Source organism: Gordionus sp. m RMFG-2023, chromosome 1 (genome assembly GCF_954871325.1).
Source record: "Gordionus sp. m RMFG-2023 chromosome 1, tfGorSpeb1-WG-v2, whole genome shotgun sequence".
Classification (NCBI taxonomy): domain Eukaryota; kingdom Metazoa; phylum Nematomorpha; class Gordioida; order Chordodea; family Parachordodidae; genus Gordionus; species Gordionus sp. m RMFG-2023.
The window spans coordinates 31,701,114-31,724,294 of NC_088775.1; the positions used below are offsets into that span (position 1 = coordinate 31,701,114).

Sequence of the window (23,181 nt, forward strand, 5' to 3'; positions counted from 1 at the left end):
TTAATCGGATTATAGAGGTTGCCACCGCTTTAAAAATATAAGTTAGAATTATAATATAACAATTTATAATATATTCATTTGAAATAGTTAAAATTAACAAATTAATATATATTAAAAGGATTTATCTTTAAATTAAACCAAAGGAAATTAAAGAATAATTTACCAAATCTAATATATTATATGATAATTATCTTACCTTTAAATTTATCGAGGTCGTATGATATTTTAATTTATTAAAGTTAAGTTGGTGTTACCTAATGGGATGAACGTTTCCGCTGTCAGCTTTTTTGTGGTTATTGGATTCGTTTGTCGAATTATCGAATGCAAGGAAGGGATCAACTAAGGCGTTTCGGCTCCTTGGCTAAAATGCATTATTGTCAAATTATGTGAAAAATAGCATTAAATGATAATTACAAAATTAACAGATAAAAATAACGCGACTTATAATTAGGGATGTAAATTTCCCGGGAATTTAGATTGAGAAAAATTTGGGGAAAAAACAAAAAATTTCTAGGGCTTGTGTGATATAATTTCAATTATTCAATTTGTTCATTTGAAAATGAAAACGATTCCAGATCTCTAAAATCAATCAATTTGTAATTGAAAGAGGTTTGAACCCATCCGAAATATCTCGAGTTGAATGGGTAGTCTATAAATCGGTTCCTGTTTGGTCAGTTTTAAAATGTCCAACCAAATAACTTTGAATTTTTGAACCCCGATTCGGGTTCAAAGCTTTGCCCGCAGGCCCAGAGCGGGCAATGAGTAAAATTTTAAAAAAGCGACCGAGCTTAAAAAATTATAAATTCGAGCCTAGGGACAATTTTAAAAAAAATAAATTTAAATCAATCCGAATTTTAATCCGCTAAGGCGTAATATTTTGACCTGTAGAGATATCTGATGTTTATTGTGATTTTTCGCATTATATACTATAATATATGTTTTTAAATAACCTTTCCTTCAATGTTTAACTCTACTATTCAGAAACTTTTAAATTGAATAAAAAACAACTCTATTTTCCTTATAAATGGAAAACCTATGATCTATAATTTAATATTTAATTTACGTGATGAGTAAAAACTAAAAATTAATCATAATTAAATAAATTTGGTCTCTATTAAGTTTAAAATATTTATTACATTTATTAATAGGAAGATAAAGTTTTACTATATATTATATTTTATAATTCATGATTGCGACTATGAGTCCAATTGAATATTGTGGCGATTTAAGTGAAGTGGAAAGGTGACCTAAAGTATCACCTTATTAAATTCCACTAGAAAAGACTTAATTTATTTATATTTCCCTAACAAAAATTAAATACCAACAACATAAGAAGCAATGAACACAATTTATTTTAATAAATTATAGACTTTATAAATAAAAAATAAATCAAATGTTTATTTTATAAATTTTCTCACGAAGAAAGTAGAGGGGTGAGAAGTTACAAGGGTCAAAATAATTGTCGTTTTTTCCTTAACAAAAATTAAAATACCTATATTTTTATAATAAGCATTATTATTTAGTTTATTTTTGATTTACTTTTTATTTTTTATATCAACTCAACTATTAATGTTAAATTTCTATATATTTATGATTTTAATCTAAGCTAGGCGAAAAAATGGGAGAAAGGCGTTAAGAGAACCCTGTGGGTCAGTCTGTAAAACCCGTTTCGAGCATAAAAAATCGGTCGGACCTAAAATAAAAACCTAGGCCAGACCATGTTAGAACCTAAAAAATAAATAATTCGGGCTCGCTCATAAAAAGAATTTGCTGTTGGCTCTAATAGGAGGTATTTCATTTTTCGCAATCTTCCAATAAGTTAATGAAAAGGAAGAAATGCGAGAGAGAAAAAAATAGAATATCTTGTGATACTAATAATATAATATTTATCTTTCTTTTCTATCCCTCACTGCTAGTAATCTTATCTATCTTTTGCATTTATACTAGAGATCTTCAGGCCCGGATCGGTGTATTATTTTAAAATCTGGACCGATTTAAAAAAAAATTTTGTAAATATTTTATAAAAAAAATTTAAAATAACAAAATTTAAAATTCTGGGCAGAGTTTGAAAATGTTATTTTTTTTAATCCGATCCAGGCTTAAACAAAATAAGGTTGTAATAAAACTTCAATTAGAATATCGAATATGAAAAAGAATCTCGAATTTTAAAAAAAATTATCAAAAACCTTGTTGTTAAGCCTCTGCAACCTCCGATATTTGAGACTTATTTTACGAGCTAGGTCTAGGGCGATAGGATTCTTGTTAATATTGTTGGCTACGACTAGGTTCAACGAATGATGGTGGAAAAATATCTTATCGGAGCACCCGCTGTACCTTCTACGCTTGATAGAATTCGAACTCGTTATAACAGGAACAGTTTTCGCTGCGGATATATCGAATTCTACGTAATTTGTTTTGGGGATATCCCCTAAAAGAGGAATTCGCTTCAGGAGCGAATTATGGTGCAAGTCGAGCTGGCAGCTCCCGAGCAACGAAAACATAAGGCGAGGGTGGAATTTGTGATTGACCTCTTTATTTTACCCGATTTATTTTTTCTACTATTTATTTAATACCCAATTTATTTTTTCCTTATGAATACCACTTCTTACGAAATACTATCAATGATTAAATGCGGAAACAAGTTGTATCTAATGTAAAGAAATCACGAGTGACGAATGCATACGACGGCAGAATCGGTTTTCAAAATCTTAAATTTATATATTTTTTTTTTAAAAAAAGGATGATATATTATAATGTACGAAGTCGAGAAGATAATATATAAATCATAATTTAATTTCAACAAAAAAAAGTTCCCAAATACTTTTGGATTGGATCAAAAGTATAAATTTTAATATATTATGTACACCTTTAAAATGAGATCATTTTTCTTGGCTAAGGAGGTGGGGGAGGGGGCTGTATCTAAATGTTTGAATCAAATTTCAATGGTGGGTTATCCGAATCAAATTTATATTTAGTGGTAGAAAATCAGACCCAATTTTACTACCTAACCTGGACTAAGAAATGGCTTCTAAAAAAATCTTAGTCCCACCAATCCCATCATGATTTTTTTTATTTATGTGTCCTGTAAAAAATTACCCCTAAGAAAAAATAATTAGTTAAATATATTCATTCATTTATTTACATTAAGCATTTGTTTTTCTGTGAAATTTACGAAAAAACTATTTTGGATTGACTAAAATTTTATGCCCAATTTATATTATTTAAAAAATAAATTTATAACAGTTTTATTTTAATTAATATTTTTGTTAAACTATATATCAATTAATTTTCTTAATAGTAAAGTATTGAAGTATATGAATTAATTTTCTTAATATCAAAATATTGAAGATATTTAAAATAAGGGTAAATTGAAATAATTATAGAAATTTCTTTTAATTCAAACAATAATAAATAAAAAGATTTTTACAATTTTAAATAAAATTTAGCAATTAATTACAACCAGGGACCTGAACCGTTATTTATAACGGTTCAGTTTGGTTACGGTTCAGTATGTAAAAAATTATAATGGTTACGTTTTGGTTACGGTTCTTAAAATTTATAAAGGTTCGGTTCAGCTAATTATAAAGGTTCATTGCGGTTAGAAATTTTTTTTTGTAGCAACACCATCTTCTATTTATTTTTATTAGAAGCATCTATGAATTATATATAAAAAAAAAATATAAGATTCAAAATAACTCATTTTTAAGTATATTATTTGAACGTATAAGTAATATATTTTCTAATATAAATGGATTTCCTTTTGTTCGTTGTGACGATAACACAAAATTTAGCCCCGAAAAGGCCCTTTCTATAGAAACTTGTGTTGCGGGAACCGCCAGTACTTTAAGAGCAAGTTTATATAATTCTGGATATTCAAATTATTTCCATTTCTAAAATATAAAAACTGAACCGGTTTAATTTTTTTTATAAAGGTTCTTTTTACTCCTTCAAAAAATAATTATATCGGTTCGGTTACGATTCAGATATTTATAACGGTTTATAATGGTTTAAGGGTTCGTTACGGTTCACTCTGGGTCCCTGATTGCAACTTACATGCAAAATATAGTAAAATGTTATATAAAAAAATGTTTTTGTATGTGATGTTATTATTATTTTTCTATATAAGGCTGTGTCCAAAATCTAAAAAATATATAAATAAATAAATTTTGAAGAAAAAAATAACAAGTTATTTTAATGTAAAAATAAAATAGTTTTCTAAATTATTTTTCGTCATTTACAAAAATTAATTTTTTAAAAAAATTAATAAATTTGTATAAAAAATTTTTCAAAATTTATTTTTTTGGGTCGAAAAAATTAGTAAAGAATATTTTTTTGTATTTTAGTTTTTTTGTTATGTTTTTTTCTTCTTTCTTTTCTTTTCTTGTTTTTTTTTATAACTTTTAAAAAAATAATGGAAGATTTCAAACATGTTTCATAATTTTATTATTTTGAGAAAATTTATAAATTTGGAGGTTTTTTGCAAAACATTTTGGATATAACCAAGAAAGAATTAATTCTAATTTTCTTTTTTAGGCTGCGTACAAAATGTTTTTAAAAAATCCTTAAAATTTTAAAATTTTCGCAAATTAATAACAAAACACTTTGGACACATTTAAGTTTTAAAAAAATTAAAATATTTTAAATGCTTGATATGATTCAATTATTAGTTATTTATTATATAATATTTGAACATAGAACTGAACATGATCATAATTCAGGTTATATGTTTTTCCAATTTTTTTCCAATTTTCTCTTGAATTTTCCTATTTTCTACAGAATCTCTGAATTTTAAGTCATTTTCGTACCAGAGGTTTCTGTGCACTCTTATGCTTTCCATAAAATTATACTCTGATACTAAAAAATATATTAATATAAATGGCTATAATCGTTTGGGTTAATAAATTTATAAAAATTAACAGCATTAAAAATTGTACTTACTAATTTTTTATAAAAATTCCAAAAATAAATAAATTTTTATTCGAATTTATTTTTTTAATTATTTTTTTAAAAATTTAATTTTTATAAATAAATACCGAAAAATGAAATTGGACATCATTTTATTTTTACATTAAAAATAGCTTATGTTATTTTTTTCTTCAAAATTTATTTATTTATTTATATTTTTAAGATTTTGGACGCAGCCTTAAGCATAATATATAAAAATTTACAAAAATAGCATGTAAAAAAAAATCATGCAAACAATTTAAGACAAGACAAATATAAAAACTGTATTTAAAAAGCCTGGAAAAAAGGCGATTTAAGTTGATTGTAATATTTAAAAGAGGATCTGATCACCATTTTAAAAAAAAATGATGGCCTAACAAATAACTAATGAGATAAAGGGAAAATTTGAAAAGTCGTAGCACTTTCTAATTTTTTATCTTTCGGCTGTAACAACCGGATCTATATTTGGGTTAGAGGAAAATCGGGAGACACAAGATCCCAAATTAGATAGTTTCCTTTAAACCAAGAAATTTTTGTGAGCCCATTTGGTTTTTCCCTATCAGACAGGGATAAGTGAACGGGTTCAAGGTTTGGGTATTGGCCAACCCTAATATGTTCGAGATTATAAACTTAATAGCTATATGGCGATGAACCGTCCTTGAGAATATAAACAGGTTAGACCATGTCGGCCCTTAGAAATCTTTTCTGCACCTTTATATTTCTGGGGTAGACATAGACAATATCTTAGCCTATACCCTATGGCCACCCTCAGCTCCTCATCGAATAGCAAAAGACCGATATTGGCAGCAGGGACAGATTTAAGCCATTAATGTTCAGAGTTTTGTCCCTATTTGAAGATTGGAGTATTTTCAAAAAAGGGATTAGTTCCCACTAATTTCTTAATATTAGCTAGGAGAGGATTAAGAAAGTCTCTTTGTGCTGAGGACTGTGGAAGAGATAGAAGGCATAATTTTTCCTTCATAAGTCATAGGCAGTTCAAATAAACTATCTCTACCACTCAAAGCTTATTCATATCCTCCTCGTATTGAAGACGAGAAGAAAGGAAGGTTGACAAAGAAATTAAATTAAGAGGGAGAAACCAAAACCACCTTAAATGGTCGGAAGTTGTGCAATCGCCCAATTATACTCGAAAGAATGAATGTTAAGATAACCTCAAGGAAGTTTTTAATTTTCAGGTCTAGGTATGAAGGAAAGAAAAGTTCAAAAATGAAGAAGAGGCCCTAATAAGTTATAAAATTCTAAGAAGCCATGATAAGATATAAACTTCTAAGAAGCCATAGCGATTTCCTTATTAAATATAAAGATTAATGGGCAGGAATATTATTCAATATAGCTTCCAATTTGGTAAAGCAAAAAATTGCTTTCTCTACGCTCGCTATTATGTGGATAGCACTATTTAACGAGGATCCTAAAAAGGAGACAGACTCCCAATCAACAACTCTAAAACAATTTAAAATATCTGATATAATTAACTAATTTTTGTTTTATCCATATTTAAAACAAAACCTATTGCTTTGGATTCATTAATTAAGAGATTAATAGGCTCTAACACATAAGCCTCAGGACCAGATAGATTTCCGTCATCCATGTACCAAAGGTTAAGGTCAAGATTGAATTTAGACTTTATATTAGAAACGATGTCATAAATACCTATTGAAAAAGAGGAGAGGGTCTAAAGGATCGTATTGTTGAGAATTCTAAACCTTATGCCCAAAAACTAAAAAAAAGAATTCTGACCATAACAGGAATTTATATAATGGGAATATTCAGGAAATTTTTCAAAGAATTTTGAGGAGAAGGCAGATCTATATAAAGCATCAAAAGCATTTTTTAAATTATTTAGTCTTTTCAGTACTATTTGATGCAGGATTTTTATGATTTATAATAAATATCATTATATTAACTTATATTTACTTGGTTCAATTCAAAAAATTTGCAAATAATCTTATACAACAAAAAAACTCTGAGAGTTTTCTTTAAATTATGACTGAATTATTTCTTATTATATTGGAGTGCGATAAAAATTTAAATAATATGTGAAAATATATTTTATATACTTTTGTAAGCTTTACCCTAAGATGACAATTGTTACCCTTATAAATTTTTTTATTAGGGCTGTGTCGATATTAAATATCAGATCGGGTCGGCGCCGATATTTAGCGTTTTCCAAAAATATAGGATCGGGCCGATACTTATAAAACCCGATCCGATCTTTTTACTTTTTTTTTTGTTATTTTATTTTATGTTATGTATATTTATTTTACATTAATAATATTTTTTTTAAAACAATGCAAATGCACAACAACTCTTAAATTTTATTTATTTTTTTAAATATATTTATAGTATTTTAAAGGTTTTTTTATAAAAATAGAAAGGAACACCTAAAGTTTTATTTATTTTAAATATTTTTAAATAATAACGCCAATTTTAATATTTCTACTTTAAATAAAAGAATTTTTTTAAATATGGTCTCTGAATTATGGAAATATTTTATTTAAAAAAATCTAATATATTATATTTTTTAATATTAAATATTACAATTTTATAATTCATACCTACCAACTGAATATATTATTAAATATATTTATTTTATCTATTATAATATAATTTTTTTTAAATTATTGTAGAATAAAAAAAAATTAAATTAAATGCATAATTCGATTTTTTGCATAAAACATATTGATTTCTTAATTAAATTTGGTTCAAAGGGGGTGGCGAAAAATCAATATAAATATCGGATCGGTTTTGAACCAATATTGGATCGAATCGGTGAAAAATATGTAGTAGACAGCCCTATTTTTTGTTATAAAATTTTCACAAAAACATATAAAAAATATAAATTTTTACCTATTTAAAGTTTGGAAAGTTTTTAAACTGAAGAATATGACAAATGTCACCCTTAATACTTATATTATTATTGAATTTACACTATTAAATATTTATTTATACTTATTTTCATTTAAAAACATTGAAAAAGTTTTAAAATGTCGAGCATGGCAATTGCCATTATTCTGAGTTACATTATTATTGAATTATAAATAAAAAATATTTAAAATATTCATTATTACCTATTTTCATTAATAAAAACTGGAAAAGTTTTCTAATGACGATTATTACAATTGCCACTCTTCTAAATTATTATTATACAATAAAACAGAGCGTCAACTAGTCAAAATCTTAGCTTAACCTAGCCGATCAGAATAAGCGAAAGCTTAGTCTTAACCAATCAAAATAGGCTTAAGCTTAGTCACAAAATAGAATTTAACTTACCCTTAGCCAATCAAAATAGGCTTAAGCTTAGCCAATCAAAATCAGCGTACGCTTAGCCATACGCAATTAAAATCGGCTCTTAACCAAAATAAATTGGTTCAGGTTTCGCCTTAGCCAAATAAAATGGGAAGCCTTAAACAAAATTAATCGAGGCTTAGCAAAAATAAATCGGCTCAGGCTTAGTCATTACCAAAAAAACAGCTATTACCCAGCTATAGTAGCTATTAGCCGTGTCTTAAATAAAATTGGTCTAACCTCAAGGATTTTATTTAAAAAGCTGGTAAGTTACAAGATTTAGCTATATGAGATAGTAGGTGTCATATGATGCCGTGGTATGGGAAGTGTTACCTGAAGGGATTGTATAAGAAACGGAAGGGTGTTTTAATTGAAGCAAATTTAATGTATTAACGTTTCTTGGAGTTGAGCCTTCATTAATCTTAATATTTAAGTGAACTTGTAATGTTTTTTGTAATTAATTTTGCTTATGAATTGGTTGGGTCAGTTGGTGATGCTTATATATTTCTTACAAATAGAAAGATTGATAATTTTAAAAAATAATAGATTGTTTTGTTTTGATAAGAAGATTTGTCTAAAAGATTGAAATTGGAATTTAAATACCTTAATAGGTTTGAGCATTCAGCTACTGAATCTCGGGCATATCTAGGAATTCTTGCTAATGTGGGTCCTATTTCTATTGTTAGAAAGGTATCAGACCAATTAGTTTGAAAATTGGCTGGTTTGATTGTATTTAGATTTACAATATCACCTGGTTTAGCTATTGTATTTATGATTGGTTTTGTAGAAATGAAAGAAAATTAATTTAAATATAAAAAATGGTTTGGTGGTTGAGACAATTGTGTTCCCTGAAGAGGGGCATCGAATTTTCCCATGTCAGTGAACAATAATTTTATCTAGTTTGGCCAATAATTTAGGAAGGTTATGTTGGTGTGAACTCATGGAATTAAAAATATATGAGTTTATTAAAAAGAGAAGCGCACCTGATAAGATAAATATACAAATATCCCATCAACCGACTCAACCAATTCAAAAGTAATATTATAAAAAAGTTAACAACTTCAACATTATCAATGCGCTTAAAATATTAAATTCAAATGAAGGCTTATAGCTCCAATAAACCATAATACATTGAATTTCCTACAATTAAAAATTACATATAAATTAATATTTTATTATGTATTACATTATAAATTTTAATAAAGATCATTCACGATTATAAAAAAAATATAAATAATTAGGCCAACAATATTTTATTTATTAGCCCTCACTTAAGGGAAAGAATTTTAAACATCATCTTTAAAGTAATCATGCTACATTTAAAAATTAGCTATAACTATATCGCACTATTTTGTTAAGAAAGTAACTAATCAGTAACGAACTAAGTTTTTCTTAAAAGTAGTCATAATAGAGCAATAATTTATTTTAAAGTAGCTATAACTAAATCTTACCTAAGTCTCGAGATTTTTCCAAAAGAGTGCCAAGCCTATCTCCCGTCATTTGGTGAAATATCGAGGCTTAGTTAATATGTTAATATTTGTTTAGTTAAATACTTGATTTAGGAGTTTTTAAATCGGCGAAATCGTGGTTTTTAACAACACTAGTAATAAGGATAAATGCAACTATATTGGGCTCGAGCGAAAGAGCATCGACGTTAATATTGTATTTGTATGAGGCCCTTGAATTTAGGCAGGTTAAGCTCTAAGCATAGAGCTGCTAGCTTGACCAAGGAATTGAGATCATTCAACCTAGGTGTTTCCATCGGTTCTAAAGATGTTGGTAGATTTAAGTCTATGGGGAATGCCAATCAATTAAGTGTAAAAGTAAAGTCGTTGCATTAGATGCACTATGTCAAAAACGGCAGACTAGCTATTTTTACTATCAACACTGGTTTTGCAGTGTTTACATAGGTAAGGCAAAATAATCACAAGAAGACCAATCGCGAACCTGCTCATCTGTGAGAGATTTTCGAGAATATGATTTTTAGACATTTGAAACAGCCGAATCCTTCGTTTATAAGTGGAAAAACTGTGAGATCTAGGTGTGCGAAGAAGCTTTGGCTGAAGGAAATATCTCAGTAATTCTGTAAACACGAGAAAGGCCGGTGAGTATTTGAACGACAGAATTGCCCCATATGGTTTGATCTTCAATTAATCAAAGGGAATGTAAGTGGATGTTTGGCAACAAGATGAAGACCATGAAACCGCTGATGGAAAGGTTTAGGGGTAATCTCCTAATCCCATGAGTTTAAGAGATGTTTCTAAATGTTTACATTCAATAACATTCTCAGCAAGAATTTATATCTCGAATGATTTTGAGCCGAGAAATTAGAACAAAAGGCTAGGATTTCTGAAATCGAATCCAAAGAATTCAGATTTAAATATTTTAAATTATAATTTCCTTTCTTTGACCATTTGACCAACTTGTGTTTAACTCATATTCGTGATGGACTTTAAAAAGATATGGAATTCAATGGCGGATATGATAGATATTTTTTTTAAAGTTTCGTAAATTCGTTCTTACTGACTTGAATACAAATAATTTGTTAAATAACGTTAATTTTTAATTGATGACCGATGAGGAAAATGCTCTTAAGCCATTATAAATTTTTAGTTGGCTTCCGCAGATCTTGCGATTAATTTTATGGAGAATAAGCTCGGAAAATTTGAAAGCCAAATTATTAATTTACTAAACAAAGTGTAGAAGAAGTATGAATCCAACTTTAGTAAATCTTTTGAAGTACCTTAAAAATACGAATATTGTTCAGTCTAAACAAATATTAAATTAGACAACAGCAATTATGAAAAAACTTTTAAATACACATTGTGATAATGATTCTATGGTTGCGAATAAAAATAATGTGTTTGGAGATGTAAAGTAGGGGCAATTTCCCCGAGAAATCTAATTTTACCTATAGTTACCCCAATTTTTATTTTATGTTTTTTTGATCAAATAAACAGGATTTTATCATATTTTAATAAATATTTTTTCCTCTGGGTTCATATATCATAATTGTGTTTTGTTTGTGTATGTTCATTGGAAGGAAATTTTCTTGTTGACTGAAGTATATTTTAAATATTTAATAATAACTGAAATAAGGACAAGAAGTAGGATTAAATGTTAAAGAGATATTATGTTAAATTGTTCGTTTTCCATAATGCAACGTGTATCTAGAAGAAATTATTTCAATCTTTAAAAATAAAATTTAAAATGCTCACAAGATATCAACTCAGTAAAAAGTTAGTCAATATGAAAGGGTTAAAAATATAGTAACTGAAAGATGATAAAAATTTAACCCTTATTAATGTTGGGTTAGACAAATATAAGAGTGGAATGTATTAAAAATTTTATTATAGCAATCCCAAGTCCAATTTTCTAGAAATTAATTGAAACAGGAACTATATACATACGGGAAGATATATCTAGTGAATTTATTAAAGTAATTGAAGAAATAGGAAACACAAAAAATAACATCATAATAAAGGATAATGCAAGTAATGAAGAAAGCCTGGACATTTGTGAGAAATAAATATCCAATTATCGAATGCATTGGGTCTGCATCTTCACTTCATTTGTTTTTAAAGGATCTAACAAATAAAATATTGCCAATTTAAATTTGAGTAGTAAATTAATAAAATATGTAAAATTCAACATTCTTTAACACATTTAAGGAAATTAAACTATAAGATAGAAATAGAATTGTTTCCTTAAAGTGTCTAGCCAACCCAACTCTTTGAACAATATAGTTATGATAATTAATAGAAAGATATTTTGCGCAATACTACATATTTTTATAAAGATAAGAGGCTTACTCTTCTTGATAATGAAGTTTATTAAATGATCTTGCAAATCTTACAATTATATCAAGTCATTTCTACACAAATAGAGGAAGTCGAAGCTCACAAATCAAACTTATCTGACGTTCCTCAAGCATTTATTCATACCAGGGATATCTCTTATGGAACAAAATTATAGATATCACACAATTTATTAAAAAATAGGAAATTTTTTGTTTAGGGAACATATATTACCCTGCTCATATATTTGACCCAAGATATTGCGTATGACAAATGATAAATTGCTCAATTTTAGAGATATGGAATCGTTTCAAATGAAGATAATAAATAATTGAAATTATAGCATACTTGTTTATATATCATATTAATAGTTTAAAATCAATATTGACCTGAAAAATAATTATTTAAAGGAAATTTCCCCTTTTTTCCCGTTGTTTTACTATTTTATTTCAAAATTTCTAGGAAAATTTCCCTTATAGTTTCCCAGGAAATTTACATTACAAATTATGTTCCATAAAAATGTTTTGGTCGACGAAGAACTGGAACTGAATATAGAGGAAGAATAGAACACCATAATAAAAGGTGCGAAAGATGAGCCACAATAATAAATTTAAGCAATTTACCTTGTCTAAAAATACTGGAAACCGACTTCAATAGATTCTAAAAGAGCCTTTCTCAGCGTCTACTGCTGCACTTATATTATATCAAAAATAGCAGAAATTAAGATCCGCATTCGTGGAACCTCAAAGTCCCTATTCTTTAAGATACCCTACGAGAGGAATAAATGATTTTAGGAAAATAGTAGACGTTTTATAATGCATGATGAGAAGAAAGGGATTTGGATATGTTATTAAATTGAAGTATGGAGGATAACACCTCCGAGAAAAAGATACTGATGAAATGTAAGTTACCAACTGAAGAACTGAGAATAAATTCGGTTGCATAAAAAAGTAAGTTGTTAGGAGTTAAACAGTAAATTTAGCAGACCTCAGTTTTATTGATCTAAAGATTTGGAATGTATATGTTTTGCAAATTGTGGTAAATAATGCGATTTCTGTATGGAAGCCATATTTGAAAAAAATCTACCAGGTAAAGCAAGTTTGCATTCGGTAGAAATGTTTTTGATCAATTCATTGATGTCAACAAGAAAGTATTAAACCAAGGTGGAAAGAGGTCCCCTTGTTGAATTCCCTGCTAGATGAGAGCAGATTTTCGTAGAATCAAGGATGAGATCTTATAAAATATATAGTCTTTTAGCCGAAGAACTAAGATTGGCATATTTGTAGGAAAAAATGTTAGAGCGGTGGGAATCGAAAGCGGTAGAGAAGTCTTTTGAAGAGAATTTCGCCGATGGGGTTGCTTCGGAAATAATCCGAGTACTGTGGTGACAATTTCGCAGTCCCCGTTAATTCCAATCCTGAGAGTACTAAGATGTTTCATAGCTTAATTTTATTTTCATTTATTATTTCGATGCTTTTTTATTTTGCGTGACAATCAAATTTGAATGGTTGATTCAATTCATTTACACTAATGTTGTGGTAATTTTTAAAGGGAACAGAACTATCCGGGATCACCACAGGTTTTAAAGGGATAACTAAAAAATTAATTATGGTTTTAAGTAAGAATCACGTTTTAATCGTGATAAAGAGGAATCTTATTTTAAGCGTTTTACGCGCGTTTCGTTTAATTCTTTTTAATTTTATTATATCGATATTTTGTGTTGATAAAAATATTCCTGACCCCCCAAGATCTAGACCCGTCCTCTGTGAGTGATTATATTATTACAAAAAATTTTTTAATTACCTTTTATTTGATACCCATATCAAAAAATATATTTTTTACAACCCCCCCCCTTCCATTTACCCCCAGACCTAGTCATACCCATCAAGACCAAGAATTAAGACTTTCAGTTAAAAGATATAAAAATTAGCTATTATATGATACCCATATAAATATTTTATTTTGATAAAAATATTCCTGACCCCCAGTAGACTCGCCCATTAAGGGGGAGAGTTTGACCTCCAGTTGAATAGATCTTTTGATTAGCTATCGATTGATACACAATATTAGACATATCTTATTTCATAAGGCCAAAAAAAACAACATTGAAAATAAATAAATAACAATTAATTTATAAAAAATAAAGCAAAACGCGTTTTAAATTAAGATTCTTCTTTCTATATTATGGTTCAAACGTGATAATACCGTATATTTCTTTATCCTTTAAAAAATTGAATTCTTAAAGGGATCCCTTTAAAACCCGTGATGATCCCGGATATTTCTGATCCCTTTAAAAATTACGACATATACACATTGAAAGTATTGAAACAATATTTTTACATTTTTTTTCCTCGATCATAAAAAAAATATTGAAAAACTCCAGACAAGCTAAGCCTATAAAATTATAAACTTGAAAAATAATTTTGTTTTCAGAAACGATAAAATTAGATAAAACTTTGTAAAAAAAATGATAGCAAAAAAACAAAAATTTCTACAAGGATCATATTGAATATTTATGATTAATCCTAAATTGCTTTAATCTAATTTGAGCACAAGTAAATAGAAAATTTGGCTAAAATTTTGAGCAATCATTTATCGCATCTATAGAGTACCAATTAAATCGAAAGTTTTCGTTAGGATAATCATCATTAAAAAATCAGTTTAGGTGGAACAATTATTCAATTTTCGAATATGCTTACCGTATTTTAAGAATGTTAGATTTTAACAAAAACTAAAAAGAGTAGGAAAAAAAATCTGCACAGGTTTGGGTTCTTTGCATTCTAAATCAGCTACCTAATTTGAGCAGTTCGATCTTAGTCAGTGCCATAACTGGTAAAGTGAACACTCAAAAAAAACAATGAGAATATGCAAAAGTGCCCCGGTTTCCATAAAAATCGGTCTAACAGCAGTCTTTCAAAAAGTGCCCGAAGAGGGCGTCCTTCTTAAACCGAAATTTTTTTTTTTATTAAAGGCAAATTATACATTATAAATTTGAACATCTATAATATATATAAAAGCCGTGTCACAACAAATTAATTTCCAATAGTATTTAAAAAATATTCGCCTAATAAAAATCATCATGCAAATGTTAAGCCAATTACAATTTCTATCATGTGATTATATATTTTATTTTTAATATTTTTAATGATGATGATCCATGTCATGAGAAGATGCAAACTAACTCTGGAGAACATTTTATCCATTATTAAAAACTCTTAATGAAGGATCCAATCTCACAATATCTTTAAGTAAATATTTGCATTTAAATGATTAATAGCTGATAGATCAAGTTTGACAAAAATTTGAAGATGGATGAATTAAATTAAAAATAATGCTTTACGAATTATCACTTTTATAAAATATCATAGGTCTGTAATTTTACAACCTGGTAAATAAATGGAATTTCTATCATGAAAGCAGATCTTGAGTTTGTTATTTAATAAAACTCAATTGCCGTTAACATAGGTGATATTTTTAAAATTTGCCATTTTTTTACCATATTGGTTATTGTATAAGATATTCCATGTTATGCATGCAACTTTTAAATGAATACCTCTCTTATCTATTCTGAGGATTTTTCTACATGCATTCCATAGTTTTATATATTTATTACTTCATAATTGTTGAATGTGTTATTCATATATTATTATAACTTTTTTGATTAAATGTATAACCTTTTTGTTTTACTTATATATAATTAGACTATGATTGAAGTTAACCTCCTATTATTTGTTAACTTAGCATATCTTTTTATTTTTTCTATTGTAATTTAATAACAATGTCTTAAATTTAATTTTATATTTTGTACCTAAGTAATAAACCATTTGTTATTTGGAGGGGTTGTGGTTTGTTTAAAATTAAAATTAGGATGAACATAACTTTACTGATTTTTATAAGGCATGGTACTTCAATATGTATTCATGAATTTCATATAAATACCAGTAGCTAACCAGTAGAATGATGGGTAAATCTGATATTTCCCCTTCATTTGATTATAACTTATGAAAAATTTCCACAATAATATAAAATGGCAAAAAAAATGTATATATTAGACAGATTTAATTCTTATAAACCCCTTACATCGGACCTATTTTTCTGGATTCATGGAAAAAGTATTATTATGGGTGCTGGGCTTGGGAAATATTTTTCATAATTAATATAGGCATGGACCTGGCTTAGGAAAAATTTTTCAAAAATATTATGGTCTTAGATGTTTAAAAATGGCCAGGCTGATCAAAAAATCAAGACTTATGCAACTTTCATATTCTGATTGTATTTTTAAATGCATTATGACTTTTTATACATTTTATTTCAGTTCTCAATTACCAAAATTATTATGGTCTTTGGTGGGTTTGAGAAAATTTTCCCAAGTGTGTGGGCCTGGCTTGGGAATTTTTTTAATATAAGATATTAGGTATAAGTTAACACAGAATATTTATATGGCTCTTAGGTAAAAGCTAATTTAAATATATTTTGACTCAAACCATAGTATTTACACTTAGTTTTAATGGATTGAACCTGGCCTGAAGGGGGAAGGGGGTAAAAAGAATAAAAATTGGATATTATTTTCAAATACAGGTAACAGCTATCATAAAAATAAGGATATAATTCTCCCCATCATTTTCGGGCTATCTACTAATAATTCAATATTAAAGAAAAAGAGATAATTTAAGTTGATATCAGCAAATATTAATGTTATTAGAGGTCGGGGCAGCCAGGAAAGAGCTGGCCAGACCAAAGTTCTAAAAATGTTTTAAGTAGATAATCAGACAAACTTATGTGTTTTCATATATAATATCTATTTTAATGGCCAAGATAGGAAAAATAAATATGGGCCATCTAGAGAGAACATATCCACGAGCCGGTTCTGGCCGAACTGACCTCTAATTGTTAATGTTTGAAAAAAAATAAAATATATTTCTTGCCTTGCATAGAATTTTTCTTATATTAATATAAAAAACTATTGCTATTGTAGGAAAAATAATAGTTGTTTATACTAACTTTCTTGCTTTGCACTTTCCATAATAAAATATTGACCATCTTACTCCCTACATAGTAAAAATATATCGTTTTGGGAAAAAATATATAAATTAATTTTTAATTAACATTGCAATCAGAGATCTGCAAAATCGAAATTTTTCTGCCCAAGTTAGCCTGCAGCCTTGTGGCAAAAAATATTGTATCTAGGTGGCGACAGTTGCAGCCCAAATTTAAAAAAAAGTTAATAAGGAAGAAATCTAGAACTTAGAATATTTATTTTATTTTCATTTTAATTTTATGCATTAAATTTAAAAGTTCAGCAATAACTTTGATAATTTAATGTTTATCCATTTTAATCTATTTGTTGAAAATGAATGATATTTTCAACCGATCCTATTTTTTTTAAACTTTCCATATTTTTAAAATTCATTTTATAATTAGTTCTGATATTCAATCAGACATATAAGGAAAAATTGGACAACTATATTGCATTGATAATGTTATCACCATGGAACACATTAACAGCCCAGCCCTGCAGGACTCTAATTTCAGTATTTTTATGAATATGTAAAGATTAAAATGGAATGATCAATGATCTTTTTTTAATAAAGAAGACTTCCTCTCTTTCGCTTTTGTCCATTCACTATCTAATCATCGCAATAAAAACGGATTTTTCACATTTATTTTAAATCGTTTATTAGTGTGTATTGAAGTTACCAATATATATCAACAGTGTGGTTAAAATTTTCTCATCCTAAGGAATACAATCTTGGTAAAAACGCTCTCATATATTCATAAAAATCTTTTGTACCTCCCCAAATTTTTCTCAATATTCTTCTCTTTAAGATATTGAAGGTTATCAATCATCCCAATTATTGTTTTCCATTTATTCATAAAAAGATCTGAGTATTAGTTAAAAAATGAATTTATGATTTTTTTTGTAATTTATGTATATTTTATTTTTCTATGCATAGCTATTGCAATGAACAATTATATTTTACCTAACTGTTCATATTTTTTCTATGCAAGGCAAAAAAGGTAGAAAATTATTAATTTGTATTAAATATCCTAGATAAACAAAAAAAATCCATGAAAAGATACAAGAAATAAATTTTAAAAAAACAACTATTATTTAATTAGAATAAATTAAATTAATTAACCCCTATTTTATTTTTAATTTGGAGAATATTTTAACTTCTATATTTCATAAAATAATTCATAATACTATAAGTTTAAACAGCTTAAAGGCTAAAATATTTTAATTTGCCTACTACAGAATATGATAAATGGTAGCAAATTTTATTTATCCTTTAGATCCTATAGAGTCCAAGAGATTTTGAACCATATCAAGATACAAGGACAATTTTCCACATCTACAAGGATAATCAAATTTTTCAAATGTATTTTAGATTTTTACTTTAATTAGAAAAATGTTTGTTTTATAAAAAAAATGCATTTATTATTTGGATTTATATACAAGTAGGATGTACCCATCTGAGCTTAATCTCATCCATCCTAAAAACTTAGTCCCAATAAACAGTCCATTTTTCAGGATAAACAAAAAACGATATGTGAATATGGTAAAATAAAATTTAAATTGATACCTTCTTGGCTATAAATAATGGTAAGTTTAATATCCATATTTTATGTGAATTTTTCTAAGAAAAAAAACAAAAAATAAAATAATATAATATTGTGAATGACCTTCAAACCAACCTTAAAAGTTAAAATATAATGAATAGAAAGCTTTGGTATAAAATTTTAAAATAAAATATTAAGATTAAAGTTTCTGCAACTAATATTTAAATTGTATTATCAAATTTTACTTGTGAAATTTACATTGATCTTATAAATATGAATTTAAAACTGTTAAATAAAAAAAATTTAAATTAATTTTGAATGTATATATTTGTATGTATATAGATTAGGCTTATTCAGAGACAATCAGGCGCGTACGCAGCGGGGGGGGGGGGACAGGGGGACAAATCTCCCCCCCAAGCCAAAAAATGCAGATGCCGGATTATATTTTTCAAAAATATTATTGTTAATATTAATTTATATTTGTTAATATTTATTCTTATCTCATATATACATATATATATATATATATATTTAATTACATTTATTTATCATATTCATCTACTAAGTTATTTTATCAATCAATTTCGATTTCAAGTTTTCCTTGGCGTAATTTACCTATTATTTTCAAATTTTAGTGGCGTAATATTTATCTAAATTTCTAATAAAATAATAATTATCTCTGAAACTCCTTGTCCAACAAGGAGAAAAAAATTGCAAGCTTGTCCAACGAGATCGAGTCTCCGCCACAGTAACAGCTATTTTGGAGTTAGAAGAGCTGATTATTAATGCTATTACTGAAATATCACAATGGCTTGAAAGAAATATTTCCTCAGAAGCAAGAAAATTATTGGATTCAATACTTATTCCAAATTTTTTTTCTCATTAGAATGTATTATTTAATTATACAACTATTTTATGTAATACTTTTCAAAAACATAACATTGACTTGATTAAGAAGATGAGAATAGCGGAGAGCATTTTATTAGAACTCAAGGAAATAGAGCTAGTGTTGTTGAAGAATTTCATATTTTATATGTTATTGTTGAGTCAAAAGCAGAGCTATACGTGTTAAATATTTGTCCCCCTCGACTTGCAGCAAGCAAGCTCATCATCAAAACATTAATATAGGATCAGTAGAAGAGTATTATAAAACAAATGTCCCCTCTCCCAACCTTTTCATATGGTGATAGAAAAAAAATATAAATATTTGTTATATTTTTATCATGAAGATGTTAAAATATCTTATGATGCCTTATTAGCTGAATAACTATGATTAAAAGATTAACTATGGTTGATACAGTCCCAAAAAATGCTATGGATGCTTTTTATTTCAAAAACATTTTAGATTATACTCCCAATTATTAAAATGGTTATATATATATTAGCAGCTCTTTAGTAAACTAATGAGAGAACATTCACTTTTTAAGAAGAATAACAGAGCCTTGCAGAGGTACCATTTGCAGGACCAGGCCCAGATTTTTTTAAAAATTTTTTCCGGCCCGAGTTTTTTTTTAAAAAAATTTTCAGGCCCGGCCCGGCTAGCCCAGTCCGAATTTTTTAAAATAAATTATATTTATTTTTGATATTTATAGCTAATAATGGCGATTTCAAATATTTGGTTTTAAAATATACAACTCGGCTCGGATATTATTTCTTAAAAAATTTTCAGGCCCAGCCCGGGTGTTTTTTTAAAAAAAAATTACGAGCCCGGCCCGGGTATATTTAAAAAAATTAAAATTCGGGGGCCGGGCCTGCAAGTCTGTGAAAAACATACCTATGAAATACAACATCTGAAAGTAGATTGAATGATTTGGATCTTTTGAATATTCATAGACATTTAACGCCAAGCAAGGATTGATAATTGAAAAATTAGCTCAAAACATACAAAATACAATTATTCCTAAGAAACTTTTTGTGTATTAATTTATATTTACAACATTTAAATTTTTTATACTTTATATATTTTAAAAGCTCAAAAAATTCAAATTTCAATTTTGGGTCATTTAAGTGATTCATATCATGGGTTATATTCACTTTATATTTTATGATTCACATTTAAATGCCGGTTTATATATATAATTTTTTTAATTCACATTAGTTTAAAATTGTGTATTAGAAAAGTTATTAATCCTAATAAATTTATGCTTAGTATTTTTAATTAAAAATATTATTTCTTAAAAAAATTTATTATCCCCCCCCTCCAGACCAAATTCCTGCGTACGCGCCTGGAAACAATCATATATTTGATACATTAATTTGATTCAAATTGAATAGTAAATTTATTTTTTTGACTATGAATGAATCATATTTATTCTTTCAAATACAATTATTTAAATAAAATTTAAATAATTGGTTTTAAATATCAATAAAAATGCTAAATTTAAATTATTTTTTTTATTTTTAAATATTTCACACCTTTTTTAAATTTTATTCTAATTTTAAAAAGGTCTAGGCCTTAATAAATCAAAATAAAAGGTTTAAAATGTGAATTAATAAATTTAAATATTACAATTTATTATGTGATATGTTATTGGTTAAAGAATATATAATATTATAAAATAAAACTTATACCTTTTAAACTCTTTCAATTCCAATAAAAATTGATAAAATTTATGTGCAATTAATTGAATTAAATATACTATTTGATAGATTTTAATATAATTCTATTTAAATCATATGGAATAACATTTTAAAAAATTATTTAATTTTAAATGAACAGAATAAATAATGCACTATTATATTTGAATAGTTCTTTTGCATACTATATGTATTAAAAATTAATGCAAATAGTCAGAATTATTCAAATCTATGAGAAAGAAATGTTGAATGATGGTAGAATACATAGAAATGATCATAAAATGCATAAGGATGTCACTTAAGTGTAATTGTGAGTTAATAAGCAATCAAGAGTTAATGCATATAAAAATTAAAAAATGAGACTATAAGTATAGTTAAAAAGAATTTCGTAAAAATATAAATGCAAAATATAATATCATAAAAATGATAAATGTATCATAAAGATTGTATATTTAAAGGAAATCAAATATACATTTATAAAGAAAATTGTAAAAATATATTATTTATAATGTAATATATAAAAATATATCTAATATTCTATATTATAGAATCGAAATTAAATATAATTACCTTAGTATAGTAAATTGAATTTGTACACTCCATAAAAAAAAATAACGTTACGATTTTTATGATTTTGAATCAAGAAATTATTTTTATTGACATTGCATATTTGACTGATATTTTTTTTTTGCTTTTTAGCTTTTACATTTTCGGGTGGTAAGCTTTTTCAATATCTTTTTCCATTTCATATTATTCATACAATTAATTATATTCAATTTTTGTTTAATGATATTCGCCTAAGTTTGTGGGCCAATTTGGTCATCCCATCCTTTATTTACCAATCACTTCTAGACTCTTACCTTTTTCCCTGTAAAGATTTTAATGTTGTTAAAAATCCCTATTTGTTTAGAAACTACCCGATTACGGTTTTAGCATTTTGCTCAGATGTTGAAAAAAGGTTTGGACCTCTATTTGCCAAATCTCGAGGCTTACATATTATTTTGGCTAAGATATTAATCGGGTGGTTTTTAAAAATCAACCCAAATAGGGCTTTTCAAGTTCAACAGCACTAGTCAATACTACCTAAGTCTGTTCACCAGCGTCTACATGACAAGATTTTCACTGGATGCAAACCTTCAAAAATCTTTGCCTAGCCCCCTAAAAAAAATTACCACCTTCGGCGGCGGTGTCTCCCTATTATTATTTTTACCTTTTAAATTTATTGATACTCTTTTCAGAGAATTTATAAAGGATAACTTAAATGAATCTTTCTCTACTACCAACTATCCATATTTTGTGAATGTAAAGAATTTATTTTTTAGATAATAAATTCAATTAAAACCTCCATTATTTACAATGAATTAATTATTATGGCATTATGAGCTTGCTGAAATGATAGCAGAAAGTTTTATTTGGAAAACAATGTGTATGATTGTTTGCAATATATAAATTTGGTCGATGAATTGTATTATAATAATTCTATTATAAAAGTATTAATTTTTACAGCAATAAATTTTATTCTATTTTATCTCAAAATTTAATAGATAATCCCCCAAAAAATTAATCCTATCACCATTAAAGCAGCCTACCCCTTACCCCTATTAAAGTAGCCTACCCCTTCCCCCCTCATATAAATAGGATACAAACTGTTCCTACCCCTCCCACTCATGTAGACGCTGCTGGTCACCATCATTTTTGTTTTAATGGGTACAATTTCCCAGTATTTTTGTATTTAGTTTCTTATCTTTATTGTCTGTAAACTACTCGCATCTGAATCTGATTATTTGGTTAGCTATATTTGGTAGTGTTGTTAAATTGCTGAGTCGTGTCGGCTTGGCCGAAAGCAAGGTTTGAGCAGATAAAAACGACCCCAAATCCGAGCCAACGTATTTGGCCATAGATCAGACCAGACCCGACCCATCGGGTCGGCTGGGTCAACCTGCTGACTTGCTAAGTTGGTTTGTTGGGTTGGCCTGCTGGGTTTGTCTGCTGGGTC

At 27.3% G+C, this 23,181-nt stretch overlaps 1 protein-coding gene across 3 annotated transcripts in view; it reads right to left on the bottom strand.

Annotated features, from left to right (window-relative positions):
• The window catches only part of LOC135922976 (F-box/WD repeat-containing protein 7-like), an 85,213-nt gene extending 63,383 nt beyond the window's left edge, over positions 1 to 21,830 (bottom strand). Inside the window, exons 1-3 of one of the 3 annotated variants that reach the window (XM_065457543.1) lie at positions 21,756 to 21,830; positions 2,187 to 2,707; positions 255 to 361 (exon numbers count right to left, since the gene is read on the bottom strand). In XM_065457543.1, coding sequence (XP_065313615.1) covers positions 255 to 361; positions 2,187 to 2,501 — 422 coding nt within the window. In that variant the 5' untranslated portion in view covers positions 2,502 to 2,707; positions 21,756 to 21,830. Of the gene's footprint in view, positions 1 to 254; positions 362 to 2,186; positions 2,708 to 9,701; positions 10,543 to 21,755 lie in introns of those variants that run through there. The other 2 variants (XM_065457544.1, XM_065457542.1) reach the window with 2 other exon arrangements.
• Between the last annotated feature and the right edge of the window lie 1,351 nt (positions 21,831 to 23,181).